This window comes from Capricornis sumatraensis, chromosome 17 (genome assembly GCF_032405125.1).
Source record: "Capricornis sumatraensis isolate serow.1 chromosome 17, serow.2, whole genome shotgun sequence".
In the NCBI taxonomy this organism is placed as follows: Eukaryota; Metazoa; Chordata; class Mammalia; order Artiodactyla; family Bovidae; genus Capricornis; species Capricornis sumatraensis.
Window position 1 is genome coordinate 57,553,391 of NC_091085.1, and position 14,916 is coordinate 57,568,306.

Here is a 14,916-nt window from a genome sequence, read left to right on the forward strand (position 1 = left end):
TCCACAGGAGAGCCAGCACGGCAGGCGATGGAGTGACTGTTTTCCAGACCATCTGTCTCTCGTTAATGAAGTTGTCCGGCATGGCTTATTAATAAGGACGCGTGGGCTCAGCCAGCCTGGGACGTCTTGCTAGAACTAAAGGGCATGGCAATTAAGCTTTAACGACTCCTCAAACACAGTCAGTGTGAATGGGTTCCAAGCAGTGGGCCATAGGAGAGGGCTGAGGTGTCCCAGGCCTTACCTGAGCCCTGGCAGGAAGGCTGGCAGGCCGGCAGACCGGTCCTATGGGGGTGGTCAGCAACCAGGGGTCCCGACTGCTCACTCTCCCAACTCAGGGCTCACAGTTTGCCTTCCTGATGACCACCTGCCCTCCTTCCTCCCCCACAGCATCCTCGCTGAGTCTGCAAAACCAGGTAGGCAGAATAATTGCCTCCCCCAGCCACCACCCCCAGCAAAGGGTGCCTACATCCCAATCCCCAGAACCTGTGAAAACATTGTTACATGGCCAGCAGGGGTTGAAGGCTTCAGCTGGAATTAAGCTTGCTAATCAGTAGATGCTGGGGTTCCCAGGCAGCTCAGTAGTAAAGAATCTGTCTGCTAACGCAGGAGAGACAGGTTCGATCCCTGGGTTGAAAAGATTCCCTGGAGGAGGAAATGAAAACCAGCTCCGATTTTCTTGCCTGGGAAATCCCATGGACAGAGGAGCCTGGCAGGCTACAGTCCATAGGGTTGAAAAAGAGTCGGACACGACTTAGCAACTAAACAACAATCAGTAGATTTTAAAATAGGGGGAGTATTATGGATTATTCAAGTGAGCCCAGTGTCATCACAGAAGTGGAAGAGGGTGGCAGGGGTGTCCTACACTGCAGGCTTTGAGGATGAGGAGCCCCCGACCCAGGAGGCAGGCACCTCCAGAAGCTGGAAGGCAAGGGCGTCTCCTAGTGCCTCCAGAAAAAACAGCGCCTGCTGACACTCATTTCAGCCCAGTGAGACCTGCCTTCTGATCCCCAGAACTATAAATTCGTGCTATTTTAAGTGTGTGGTAATTTGTTCCAACAGCGAGAGGAAACTAAAACAGGCATTCTTGGGAGATATGGCCAGTTCTGTCCAGACTACTGCCATAAAGTGAGTCACATGAAGCTTCTGATTTCCCAGCGTGAATAAAGATGCATGCTCAGTCGTGTCTCTTTGTGATACCGTGGACCATAGCCCACGAGGCTCCTCTGTCCGTGGGATTCTCCAGGCAAGAACTCTGGAATGGGTTGCTATTTCCTCCTCCAGGGGATCTTCCTGACCCAGGGATCAAACCCATGTCTCCTATGTCTTCTGCATTGCAGGCAGATTCTTTACTGGCTGAACCATCGGGGAAGCCCTCAAACAAAGGTTATGTTTTCACTATACCGTAGCCTATTAAACTGTGTGACAGCATTATGTCTAAAAAATAATCCATGTACCTTAACTAAAAAATACTTATGGCTAAAAAATGCTGTCTGAGCCTTCAGCAAGTTGTCATCTCTTTTGCTGGTGGAGGGTCTGAAGTACTGGGAGAATTACCAAAACGTGACACAGAGACACGAAGTAAGCAAACAAGACCAACAGATTTGCTTAATGCAGGGTTGTCACAAACCTTCAATCTGTTAAAAAAAAAAAACAGTATCTTCGAAGCACAATAAAACAGCTTACAATAAAAGGAGGTCTACAGGGATTTCCCTGGTGGTCCAATGGTTGGGACTTCGCCTCCCATGCAGGGGGTGTGGGTTCGATCCCCGGTCGGGGAGCTAAGATCCCACATGCCTTGTGGCCAAAAAAGCCAAAACATAAAACAGAAGCAAAATTGTAACAAGTTTAATAGTTTAAAAATGGTCCACCTCAAAAGAAAAAAAAAAAGCCTTGAAAAAAAAAGAGATCTGTACACAAATGTAATAGGCCTCACTTAAAACCTCTCCAGACTCTACCCCACCTCCCCAGTGCAACACCTCCCTCCCCCAAAGCAAGCGGTAGCCTGTGACCAGTTCTGGCCCCCGAGGCATAAGCAGGTGTGCACTGGGCGGGGTTTCCAGAAAAACCATTGTTTTGATGATAAAAGCTGAAAAGGGACAGGCTTTTCGCCTCTCACCCAGTCCTTATCTTGCCTGGGACACAGATGGGAGGCTAGAGGTGGGCAGCCCCATGGGAGGATGGTGGAGTCCAGGAGATGGAGGAGCTGGGCCCCTTCAGCCCATACACCCACTCAGAACAGCCTGCTTTCAACTTCCCATGACGTGAGAACACTAAGCCCTGCTGGGCCCGACCTGGATGCTATGACACAGAGCCAGACACCATCCAAGGGACACACGTGCGGTCTTGCAATGGTGAAGGAGTGCCAACCAGAACCCCGGCGGCTCTGAGCTCCAGCAGAGTCCAGGGTGAGCACGTCCTCCCCTCTGGGGTGTGACCTCATGTTGTGAACGGCTCTGGGGCTATTTGATCACCAGGCAGGTCTGCTACATACCAGGGGCCCTGGACACACTCCCACCATCTGGACCAAACATCTTGCTGGCCCATCAACACCAGCTTGACACCCTCAGATCCAGCACCCGCTGCAGAGAACGCACGAGCATGCCTGTGTGTGCATATATACATATATGTTTATTGCATTAAATGCCTCGTAGCAATCTGCCGTTTTTATAATCCACAAGAGAAAAAAGGGTTCAAGAAAGTTTTCCACTGTGCTCAGTTTTAAAAAATACAAAAATGAACATTATGACGACAAAACTGACAAGTACATTCAAAAGTACATCTGAAAAAAAAAAAAAGTACATCTGGCTGCTGGTGTGTGGGTCCTGGGCCCTCAGGCAGGGCTGTGCAGCGAAGCCATGTCCCTCGAAGCCCAGCAGCTCTGCCTTGGCAGGACCTGGGTGACCCACCACCTGGGGCTTGCCCACATTCCTGAGTGACACCCCTCATGGGGTGGACATTACCCACACCTTCAAACACCCACATACCACACACTTAATTAACATTAAACAAATTTTAAGCCACTCAAAAATCCACGAAATAAAGAGATCCTATTAAAACATGAAACCCAGTCATTCTCTAAAGGCAACTGGAGCTCGCTCTGTCTGCTGAGGGGTGCCAGGGCTGGGGTAACACACGGCTGCCCCAGGAGCTGCCCGGATTCCATCTGTGACACACAGACGGGACAGCGGTCAGCCCAGGTGCTGACGGTCTGCTGTGAGATGCTGTAAAGTCCCCCTGGGACGAGTCCCATGATGGGCAACACACCACAGTAGCCAGACGGGCCCTGAAGGATGGCAGCCAGAGCTGGGAGAAGATAAAGGGGAGAAAGAGATCAAAATGGACCACAGCATAAGGCTGCAAGCTGTGATCCCCAGAGCTGAGCTGACACAGGATGCCCACCAGCCCTGGACAGGGGACCGGGCATCAGCCGTAATGGTGCACACACAGGTGACCCCAGCTCATCCCTGCAAGTATGCAAAAACACACACCCTCCAGATCACTGAAGGTCAGGATACCGCAATGCTGCGTGGAAGACTCGGGAACCCACCAAATGAACCTGCAGGACAGAGAATGGTTCTTCCCTGGGCCTACGGACTTGGCTTGAACCCCTTTCCAAAGAGCCGTAGGTTTCTAAGTAATTTCTTGAATGTACAAAAATGACAGTACAGGCGTGTGTGGCTGAGGGACATGCTGGCCAGCTCGGCTCAAAAGTCCTGCAGCTGAGGGATGTCCCGGTACAAATCCAGGGTCTCAGGATTCGAGAAGGCCCCTCGGTGCTCCACTGTCTTCCCAGCGATGATCTGTTTCACGGCCACTTCCACCTTCTTGCCGTTGAGGGTGTACTGCCAGTGGGGGGTAGGCAGGGGGAGCAAACAGAAAGACTGTTTAGACCCAAAGAGGAGGGATTTCTGTGGCAGTCCAGTGGCTAAGACTCTGCACTTCCAATGCAGGGGACCCAGGTTTGATCCCTGGTCAGGGAACTAGATCCCACATACCGTAACTAAGACCCAACACAGCTGAATAAATCAATCATTAAAAATAAATATTAAAAAAAAAAAAATCCCAGAACATCCTTGGTGGTCCAGTGGTTGACTTCACCTTCCAATGCAAGGTGTGTGGGTTCAATCCCTAGTCAGGGAGCTAGGATCCCACATGCCTCGGGCCCCCAAAAGAGCAAAACATCAAATAGAAGCAATACTGTAACAAATTCAATAAAGACTTTAAAATGCTCCACATCAAAAAATCTTAAAGGAAAAAAAAAAAAAAAAAGAAAACCCAAAAGGAAAAAAAAATTCCTTAGCTCTGATATCTGGGTACATCCAAGCCAAAAAGACCATGACCTGGGACTCTGAGAGCAAGTCTTTCTCAGTGGGTGACTGCGGGCAAGTTCCTTAACCCAAGTTTATCTCCTCAAATGTAAAATGGGACCACAGCACCCACCCCAAGTCTGTGAGTTAACCCGCACACGGCTCTTGGGTGTGACCCACTATCACACTGCTTATTTATATTTACTTTCTTATACTGTTTTATAATAGAAAGGCTAGCTTATTCCAGGACTGGACTGGCTTCCTGTGATTCCATCCCCAGTCACTAAAAAGTGAGCGTCATCCAAGAGCCTCTCGAAACTTCCAGCCCATCTTCCCCCAGAACCGTCATCTGAATGAATGGGACCCTGCTTTTCCTATAATTGGATCTCTAAATGTTCAAAGCTCCCTCTGAAATTCATAGCACATGTGTTTCACCTTTAACTCCAATGGGCGTTTGGCAGCCATGCTGGCATGTTTAGGGGCCAGGAAAATTCTCAAACAAATACAGTTCTTTAATAACGCTGCCAGTGCTCTGATCTCTCCCTGCACTGGCACTTTTTCTTCTTTTTAACCTGAGATGTAATTAAAATTTATTCACTGAAAACCTCTGTCAACGTGTGAACTAATTACGGATCTGAGTGCAGGCTTACGAGGGACTGTCTGTCACTGGGGTGCCGTCAGTCCCTCTCGCCCAGAAATGCAAACGTCTCATGCAGTTTCTGTGCTCTAAGCACTAAAGCCCCAATAATGGCTCATGGGAGCTAACAACTTACATCTTCCATCGGCTGACAAAATAAACAAGGTGTTGTTTTAGAAGAAATTCTGCTTCTGCTTCCTGGTGAGAAGGGTTGAGGGGAAGCAGAAGTTTGCCCAGCTCCTGATGGAACCCCTCCTCTCCCACACCCAGGAGGTAAGTCAGAGCCTCCAGTCAGGATGGGCCAGTACATCAGCCGTGACCAGGGATGAAGACCTGCTGGGGCCAGGGCAGTTGTGGCCACCGGGCCTTCCAGCCAGATAGGTCTTTAGATGCCCACTTACATTCCCCTAGGTGAGACCAGATCCCCAGCTGGGACCTTGGCCATGGCCAGCCCCAAGCGCCATGGCCCAGCAAGACGCTCTACACCAGCCCGGCGACACAGGGTGAATCTTCTCCTAAGTGCTTCGTTAGTTCAGACTGAGGGGATCTGAGAATGTGAGGGTGCCTGTAAAATCTCCAGGGACCCTAGACATGACCTCATAGGCCAGGAGTCATGACCCCACAGGAAGACAGAGGAGGAGAGAGCTGAGCTAGGTGCCTGAGAGTAAGTGGACAAGAGTCTGGCTGAGGATGGAAAAATAGGCTGGGGTCTTCCTCCATTTCCAATAAATCACTCCACTAGTCTCATGAGCAGATCAGTTCAGTTCAGTCCAATTGCTCAGTTGTGTCCAACTCTTTGCGACCCCATGAACTACAGCACGCCAGGCCTCCCTGTCCATCACCAACTCCTGGAGTTTACTCAAACTCATGTCCATCGAGTCGGTGATGCCATCCAACCATCTCATCCTCTGTCGTCCCCTTCTCCTCCTGTCTTCAATCTTTCCCAGCATCAGAGTCTTTTCAAATGAGTCAGTTCTAAGCATCAGGTGGCCAAAGTATTGGAGTTTCAGCTTCAGCATCAGTCCTTCCAATGAATATTCAGGACTGACTTCCTTTAGGATGGACTGGTTGGATCTCCTTGCAGTCCAAGGGACTCTCAAGATCTTCTCCAACACCACAGTTCAAAAGCATCAATTCTTTAGGGCTCAGCTTTCTTTACAGTCCAACTCTCACATCCATACATGACTACTGGAAAAACCGTAGCTTTGACTAGACAGACCTTTGTTGGCAAAGTAATAATGTCTCTGCTTTTTAATATGCTGTCTAGGTTGCTCATAGTTTTTCTTCCAAAGAGCAAGTGTCTTTTAATTTCATGGCTGCAGTCACCATCTGCAGTGATTTTGGAGCCCCCCCAAAATAAAGTCTCTCACTGTTTTCATTATTTCCCCATCTATTTGCCATGAAGGGATGGGGCCAGATGCCATGATCTTCATTTTCTGAATGTTGAGCTTTAAGCCAACTTTTCCACTCTCCTCTTTCACTTTCATCAAGAGGCTCTTTAGTTCTTCGTTTTCTGCCATACTGGTGGTGTCATCTGCGTATCTGAGGTTATTAATATTTCTCCCTACCGTCTTGATTCCAGCTTGTGCTTCTTCCAGCCTGGCATTTCACATGATGTACTCTGCATATAAATAAGCAGAGTGACAATATACAGCCTTGACGTACTCCTTTTCCAATCTGGAACCAGTCTGTTGTTCCATGTCCAGTTCTAACTTGCTTCTTGACGTGCATACAGATTTCTCAGGAGGCCGGTCAGGTGGTCTGGTATTCCCATCTCTTCAAGAATTTTCCACAGTTTGTTGTGATCCACACAGTTAAAGGCTGCATGAGCAGATACAGACTGGGAATTCACCATTCTGACAGTAAAGGAGACAGATTCGTTCTCAACAAAATAAAGGCCAAGGGGACGATCATAGTCTAGTTCCCCAAAGTGTTTCGGATGCAGACAAAACCTGATCCACTGAAGGGATACCTGAGACCCTCACCAGGGAAAGTCAGTGACACTGACTCAAGAAGTCCCTTCTCATTTCCTGGCCGGTCCAGTGGTTAGGACTCTGTGCTTCCAATGCAAGGTTGCAGTGGGTGGGGATCTGATCCCTAGCTGGAGAATTAAGATCCCACATGATGTAAGGTGCAACCAAAGAAAGGAAAAAAGAAGTCTGTTCTCTCCCTGAGAACCACTGTCCCCACTGTGTCACCAAGAGTCACCCACTGAGGGACTTTCCTGGTGGTCCAGTAGCTAAGGCTCCATGCTTCCAATGCAGGGGGCCTGGGTTTGATCTCTGGTCAAGGATTTAGATCCTACATGCTGCAACTAAGACCTGGTGCAGCCAAATAAATAAGTAATAAAAATAAATATTAAGGAGAGAAAAGAGTCACCCACTGAGAGAACCAGAGAACTTCTAGGTCACAGGGCCCTCACCCACTGAGAGAACCAGAGAACTTCCAGGTCACAGGGCCCTTCCTACACAAAACCAAAGTGGAGAATAAATGTGTGGATGGTATAAAAAGCCCTGGTTCTAACTGTACCTCACATCCCCACTGGATGGTTCAGTGGGTAAACCATTTACCTACAATGCAGGAGACGCAGGAAGATCCCCTTGAGGAGGAAATGGCAACCCACTCCAGTATTCTTGCCAGGACAATCCCATGGACAGAGGAGCCTGGTGGGCTACAATCCATGTGGTCTCACAAGGCTGGACACAACTGAGCACCCACAAACAAGCACATCCCTACTCCTAACGTGAAGACTCTCCATCCCCTGGGGACCCAGGTAACCTGCTCCCATCCCCCACACCCATGAACACCCATGAAGAGTACAAGCTTGGCTCACCTGTACACTTGATGCGCTGTGTGTGCACCCATGCATACAGGTGTGTGTGCACACACAGGGCAGTCTCCTCTCTATGCTGACAGAGGCATTGGTTTTGTAAGCCAGGCAAGTTAAAGCTGTGATCTGATCTCCTCCCCCACTGAGAGCCTAAACAGAGTACAAGGCACGGGAGGAGGGCCGCTTTCTGGAGATGTGCCTCTAAATAGATTCAAATCTTCTTTCTGCAGGCCAGAACTAAAAATTAAAAGGCAAGAGCAACAGCACCCTTGCAGCTCTTTAAAAAGTTAAAATTAATTTTCGCATTAATAATTTGAGAACACACTAAAACCACACTGGGGAAAAACCAGTTGGTCAGGCTGGGCTGGGCCTGCTTACCCTCTGAAAACCAGTGTTTAGCACAAGTTGCCTTACATGCAATTTACGAGGGGTTAAAAAAAAGAGAGAGGGATGGCAGAAAAGAAAAAAGGATGGGGACGGGGTTGCCAGGCAACATGAAACAACTATATATAAAACATGAGCAAGCGTCTAGCTGACTGCTCCAGAAGCAGGGAGGCACTTGGGGGGCCCTACCGGGATGCCCTGTGTCTCCAGAATGAGGCTGGGCACATGCCGGGCAGACAGGCCGAGCCGGATGGCCTCACGGATCCGCTTCACCAGGTCAGGCCGGAAGGTGTGGCCAGAAGCCATCTTCAAGAAGAGGATCACCCTCTCCTCCCCGTTCTTGTTGTACTGGGGAACACACAGGCTGTCCAGTACCTCCTCGAAGGCTTCCACTGCAGAGACAGGGCGAGGGACAGGGCCTTGCTCTCACACCATCCCACCTTGATGGGGACTGCCGTCGCTTCCTCCAGCCCCGACCCTGGGGAAGAGCTTCTGGGGAACAGGTGGAAGGACACCCATCACCAGCAGAGAGCCACAGCTCATGCTGGAAGGGCTGACGTCTTACAGGGAGCCGTGCACGCTTACTTCTTAAATTACAAATTTAAAAAGAAAAGGAAGCAAGCACCTTGGTGGGGACTCCAGCACTGAAGAAAGGCTGGAATCACAGGGATCGAGATTCCATCCTGGCTGCACAGCCCTGACGTGACCTTGGGGCTCTGACATCCCCAAGGGAGGGGGGATGATTCCGTGGCTTTGGTGGGGGCATTTGAAGGCCCATGGGTACCTCTATTGTGCACTGTCTTTATCTGGTGCCGAATTGTGCTGTGTGACCTTCAACAACCATACAACCTCTCTGTGCATCTTTCTTCAGCCATAAAGAGTAGACACAAATGACCGACCCCACAGAGCTCACCATGAGGCTGAGATGTAATGGAATGGGGCCGGGCCATCGGATCTTAAGAAGCCCGTCTTGCTTTACAAGCTACAGGCAGTGTGGGACGAGGCATGTTCTAGGAAGAAGGACAAGCTCATACACGTCTACTCTCACAAGCGGAGGCAAATGGGCCACTTATGCCAAAAGGTGGGATCTTTGGAGAGCAGGCTCCCTACTAGGACCCTCCTTCCTTCCCTCCTGGATGACCTGAGAATTATTCCAGGAGAAAGGAAAATGCTCACCAATGTTATAGATTTCCGAGCTGCCGAATCGCACTCCATTGGGGTTGAGCGTGCCATCACTGCAAAGACAGACGAGGTCGTGAACACACGGTGGCTCCTGAGTGAGGCCAATTGTGGGGGCTGGAGGACAGTCACCCCCTTCCCACACCACCACCACGCCCACCCAGTCCTCGCCGGCTGCCTCCGCAGCTTCTGATCCTGACCAACCTTTCTCTCTCTAAACTCAAAGCTAGACATCAAGGGGTCCCCTTGTGTGGGAGCATCTGCCACCTCCTGCCCTTCCCACCTGTACAAGGGCCCCCCTCCCAGGTGCGGACGCCCCAGCACCTCCACACTGCCACTCTGGGAAGGGCCACAGCTACTGTAGACAGATGCAGGCTTTACGTCTCCCAAAGCCCTCGCCCCCACCCTGCAAAGCCCCTCAGTCCACCATTTGGGGGCTCAGAAGTGCAGATCAGGCCAGACCCGCCCTCAGGGAGCTGACACAGGAAGGGCCCAGATGGGGTACAGTCAGCCCACTCCCAGACTGAGCCAGTGGAGCCCAGGATGCAGGAAGCACCCCCCCCCACCCCCTAGGTGGTCTGCAGGGATAGAAGCCAGGTCTGCAGACCCCTCACCTTCGGCCCAGCATGACGATTCCCCCGGTCTTGGGATTTATCCTGCAGTAGTCACCATGCGCCCAGACACCTGTGGGGAGGCACAGGGGGTGGTCACCTTGAGGGAGGCATGGACAGACAGCTGAGGTACATATGACAGAAATGTAACTCTTATTAACAGACAGAGCCGAGGCCCAGAAACAGGTGTGATATGGGGCTGGGGGCAGAACTGAACTAACAGTTCTCACCCCCAAAGGCATGCCTCCTAGTGGGGTCCACCCTACAGCCAGTTCTGAGATGCAGCGGTGCGTAAGAAACGGCCCTCCTGCAGGCCCCAGCGAGAAACTGACGGGCTGAGAGCAACGCCAGCAGTGAGGATGCGAAGGGCACGCTGAGCAGGTCAATGAAGCGTCAAGGGGGCCTCTGAGAAGAGGGTGGGAAAGTACAAGCCCCAACGTAGGAAGAGAGGGTAGCCTGGGGCGGCTGACGGAGCAGGTCTGGAGGAGTCAGGGCCCATCTCAGAACAGAATAAAGAGAAGCAGCAGGACTGGGCGGGAGGCTACTCTACCAGTCCCAGTAATGGAAGCCTGAACTAAGGCACCAGCCACGTGGACAGAGACTTAACTAGCAGGAAAGCCCAGGGTGCACGGAGGGCGGAAGAGGAATAGGGGGACACTGACACCGTGTGCCCTGGGCCGGCCCCGTGTGGCCAGCAGCGTACACCTGGGCCCTGGGCTGGTGATGTTCAAGGAGAGCCCCTCGTCCTGGGCACAGCAAAAGAACAGACCCAAGGGGGCTGGTCAAAGAGAAGCCAAGCCTCACGTGGGAACAGCCAGGAAGAGGCCTCCCTCCTTGGGCTAACACAGCCAGCCCAGGATCGGCCCCACAAATAGAGGAGGCGCTCCAGGTGTATCTGACAGCGTGGCCCCACTGGCTCTGCACAACTTACAAGCAGCAGCCTGGCCTCCTGAAATAAGCCCCAGAGTTCCCTGCGATCCACAGAGAAAACAGCGAAAAAACTGTCTCAGGGCCTTCATGGACACCACCTCGTCCTTCCCAGTTCTTAGGACAGTTTCTGACTCTTAAGCACTAACCCAATCAGCCCAAGACTGGATGAAATGACTTAAGTTCAACCTATGTCCGTCCTGACCATGACCAGTAGCTTCAGATCTCATTATCTTATCTGCCCTTGTTTCTTCATATTTATTCATATACCCAGCCTATTTCCAGAAAGTATTTGAGGAAGCTACCTATCAAACCAACTGTACGATGGGATGATTGAAAGAATCGGAAACTGCACAGGGGTAAGAGGACGGCTCCAACAAATCAATGATGGTAGCTCTGAGCTTCCTGGCAGCCAAGGCAAAAATGGAAATATCACAAGTCACAGAGTCTTCATTTTCTCCAAGATGGAATATCAGCACTTCAAAAATAAAGATTTTTCTGGGACTTTCCTGGCTGCCCAGTGGTTAAAACTCTGTGCTTCCACTGGAAGGGGAACAGGTTCCATCTCTGGTCAGGGAACTAAGATCCCACAAACCATGTGGCATGGCCAAAAGAAAAAAAAAAAAAGGCTTTTTATGAAATTAATCCTGAAGAGACATCTATCACGTAAACCCTTGTATACGTAACAAAAAGTGACAGCAAAGACAGTTTTCAAGGAACAGTGTGCTGAGCAGAAGATGAAGAGATGTCATTTCTTAGATTAGTCTTCAAGCTGAGGTTCTAATCCTTCCCTTAGACAGGAGCCTTTGACTCTTCAGGATCATTTGAGGAACATGTATCTCCCTCCCCCTCCCTCTCTATTCTGCCTTAGTATGTCACAACGGCTACACCCTGGCAGGATCCGAGGTGGGGCTTAAACGCAGCAGGCATCCAATAAGGACCAGGCCACATGGGCAGGGGGATGTTCCTGCTAACTCAAATGGTAGGTGCTATGCCGGGTACAATGGCTTTCAGATGGGACGTTACATGGGGACACACAAGGCTGAGCAGAGAAATAAGAGGGATCGGTGGCACATTCTACCCCTGACAGTCACCTGCCACTTTCTGATTCTCCACATGTGGTTTATACAAAATCGAATTACCTTTCTAGACACTGAAGAGAGCAAGTACTTGGTATAAATAACTCCGGAGCAGAAGGCTTGCTAAATTATGAATTATATAGCAGCAATAACTCAAGGTTGCTTATGAAATAAGGAGGAGGCAGGGATCAGAGCTTTAAATAAAGAGACTTCCCAGCTCAGGGGCAGGGCACTGCTCCAAAGATAAACGAAGAAGGCAGCCTGAGTGAGTGACGGGCCTGAAATTAATTATCCCACTGCAAAAGCTCTCTTCTCCCATTACCTCCATAAGGACTGGATGACGGGGTGTGAGACAGCAGAGACCCCAGCCAGATACCTACTGCACAGGCATCTCTCCCTGAACAGGCACACAAGTCTGGGTAAGCAAGCAGCGACCACTGCCCCACTCCCCTCAGCCCTGTCCCTACACAGGCAAACAAGCGGCTCATGCCAGCTTCCAGGTGCCGGGCTCAGGGCCAAGCGGCTGTAGGCACGGAGGATGTTAAGAGCACACTAAACCCAGATCAGAGTTTGGTATGATAGCTTCAAGATGAAAGTGACAAGATACTGATCAAAAATTCATCATCACCCCTCTGGCAGAAGGAGCCAGGAGCAGCCTCACCAGGTTTCAGCAGGGAGAGGGGGCTGGCAGGGGGAGGTTACATCCAGAATTAGACCCCGAAGGCCCAGCCCAGGCGGGAACCTGGGCGGCTCCGCCTGCATCCTCGACCCACCTGGGAACTTGGAGAAATAGGCCTTCCGGTACTTGCTGCCATTTTCGTCATTCCAGAAGTGCGTGGGCTGGCAGGGGAGCGGCTTGGTGCACACCAGCTCACCACTCTCGCCCCACACAGGCTTTCCTGGTCGGGGAGGGGCAACAGGTTCACTGAGCACACACCACGGCCACACCTCGGCGCTCTCTCTCTCCTTTTTTAAAACTACAAGCTATTATGCAGTATTTCAGACACACCCAAAGCTACAGAGCTGGTCCCAGCCCCCTGCCCATCCCTCCGACATCACCGAAAGCCATGCTAATCCCTCCCCACACAACTCTCCCCTATCTCTCTCTCGACTGGAACGCTGTATTATTCCCTTGCGTGTATTAATACTTTTACTACATCCACATGCATCTGAATAACATCATTTTTGTGTGTTTCTAAACTCTGCACGGATGGCGGCACACTGCCCCTTGTGCCTGCATCTGACCCCGTGTCCTCATCAAGGATAGGATGTGAGGCCACTGGTGGGGCAGCCTCAGCAGTGTTTCCAAAATTCAGATGCTCGCCTTGCGTGCCAAGCACATGGCCCTCCGTCTATGCTCCAAACCAACACCTTTTCCTCTGCTTCAGGCTGAAGGCAGATACGGAGCCGGTGGGGGTTAAACCAGGCTTGGAGGCCAGCAGTCTGCAAGTGTTGGTGGGGAGGGGTAGATCCTCAGAGGGGGCAGTTTTGGAGAACTGTCCCCCAGCAAGGCTATACATCCAAGTGCACCCGGGTGACCACTCATGCCTCGTCACAAAGACAGAAAGGGTTTGGGGCCGTCACCTTGCTCATTCCATGCCTCCACAGCCATGCCCAGGTTCCGAGCCTGAATCTCCCCTTTGTACACAGGAATGGATGGATTCTGGCCCATGAAGCAGGAGACGATGTCGGTGCCACCTGCCAGCAAAAGGAGATCCAGGATTTACAAGACCGAGACCAACTGCTCGCGTTTTTCACTGGTGAACCCTCCAGGAGAAAAGACCCTGCAGGACAACCTCTCCAACTCTGTCTCCAGACAGTCGAGCTTCTTTTCAGGGAAAGAACAGGGCGGTTATTCAGAAACTGGCACAAACCTCCTGAGTCGGGGTGGTTTATTTATTTATTTATTTTTGACCAGGACTTCCTGCTGGAGGAGAAACCAGTGAACGACCTCGCGTGGTCACACTGAAATCCGAGACTGAGGTTCGTGGAAGATTGAAGTGTGGCCTGTTAGATCCGCCCGCAGGCACTGCCGTGGGAGATGGGTCCTGTGCAAAGGCTCTTTGCTGTGGTTCACGTTCACTTAATCAGCCGAGAAGCAGAAAGCCTGTGGTCCCAGGAGGGCGAGTCTCATGTGAGAGACAATGTGCCGGATGGGAAACACTCTGATTTCAGGAAGGAGCTTGAAAGGGAGTCAGACTCCGGATGCCATCAGGAGGGAATGGCATTAACCCCTAGACCTGGACAACCACCCCCTTGACAACTGTCCCCTAAGGCAGGCACCTGGGGAGGGCAGGGCCCCACGTGATTTCAGGGCGGGATGTCCTGAGGGCAGAAATATGCAAGGGGCCCACCCAGGTGCACGGTGGAGGCAGATAGCAGCCCAGGGAGGAAAGCGGGGAGGGTGTGAGCAGGGGTCACCCAAGGAGCCCCTGACTCTCCCTTCCTAGACTCGACAATCCAGACACTGGCTGAAGCTTCTCACAAAAACGGAGAACTGCGTTCACTGCAGTGACCAGCAAGGTTGGACCAGCCCCCGGGGCCCCATGGAAGCACAAGGGCATGAGCAGAAGTGTTGCTTCCTCTGCTTCAGGATCAGAGCTGGGTTCACTGAACAGGGGTGGGAGGACCGACTGAGATCCTAACAGGCGTGCTGCCCTGAGATGGGCTGGGCTGGCCTGGGAAGACAACCCTGTGCCCACATGACCACCACACCCCTGCCCACCAGGCAGGATCTGGGGAGGACCAGGGGATGGGATGGGGATGGTGGGGAAACTCTGGCTCTGGGACAACAGAACCAGGTCTGAATCCCACACTGGCATTTCCCTGGTGATTCAGTGGCTACGACTCTGTGCTCCCAGTGCCAGGGAACTAGATCCTGCATATGCTGCAACTAACACCCAGCACAGACAAATTAATAAATTTTTGCTTTTTTTAAAATCCTACTCTGTACCCTTGCTAG

General features: G+C 51.4%; 1 protein-coding gene across 4 annotated transcripts in view; it reads right to left on the reverse strand.

The window, feature by feature from the left end:
• Positions 1-2,674: 2,674 nt before the first annotated feature.
• The window catches only part of AACS (acetoacetyl-CoA synthetase), a 53,601-nt gene continuing 41,359 nt past the window's right edge, over positions 2,675-14,916 (reverse strand). For 2 of the 4 annotated variants that reach the window (XM_068989679.1, XM_068989678.1), the window contains 6 exons: positions 13,539-13,652; positions 12,728-12,853; positions 9,952-10,021; positions 9,335-9,393; positions 8,348-8,550; positions 2,675-3,842 (listed from right to left, as the gene is read on the reverse strand). In XM_068989679.1, coding sequence (XP_068845780.1) covers positions 3,705-3,842; positions 8,348-8,550; positions 9,335-9,393; positions 9,952-10,021; positions 12,728-12,853; positions 13,539-13,652 — 710 coding nt within the window. In that variant the 3' untranslated portion in view covers positions 2,675-3,704. The remainder of the gene's footprint in view (positions 3,843-8,347; positions 8,551-9,334; positions 9,394-9,951; positions 10,022-12,727; positions 12,854-13,538; positions 13,653-14,916) is intronic. The other 2 variants (XM_068989681.1, XM_068989680.1) reach the window with 1 other exon arrangement.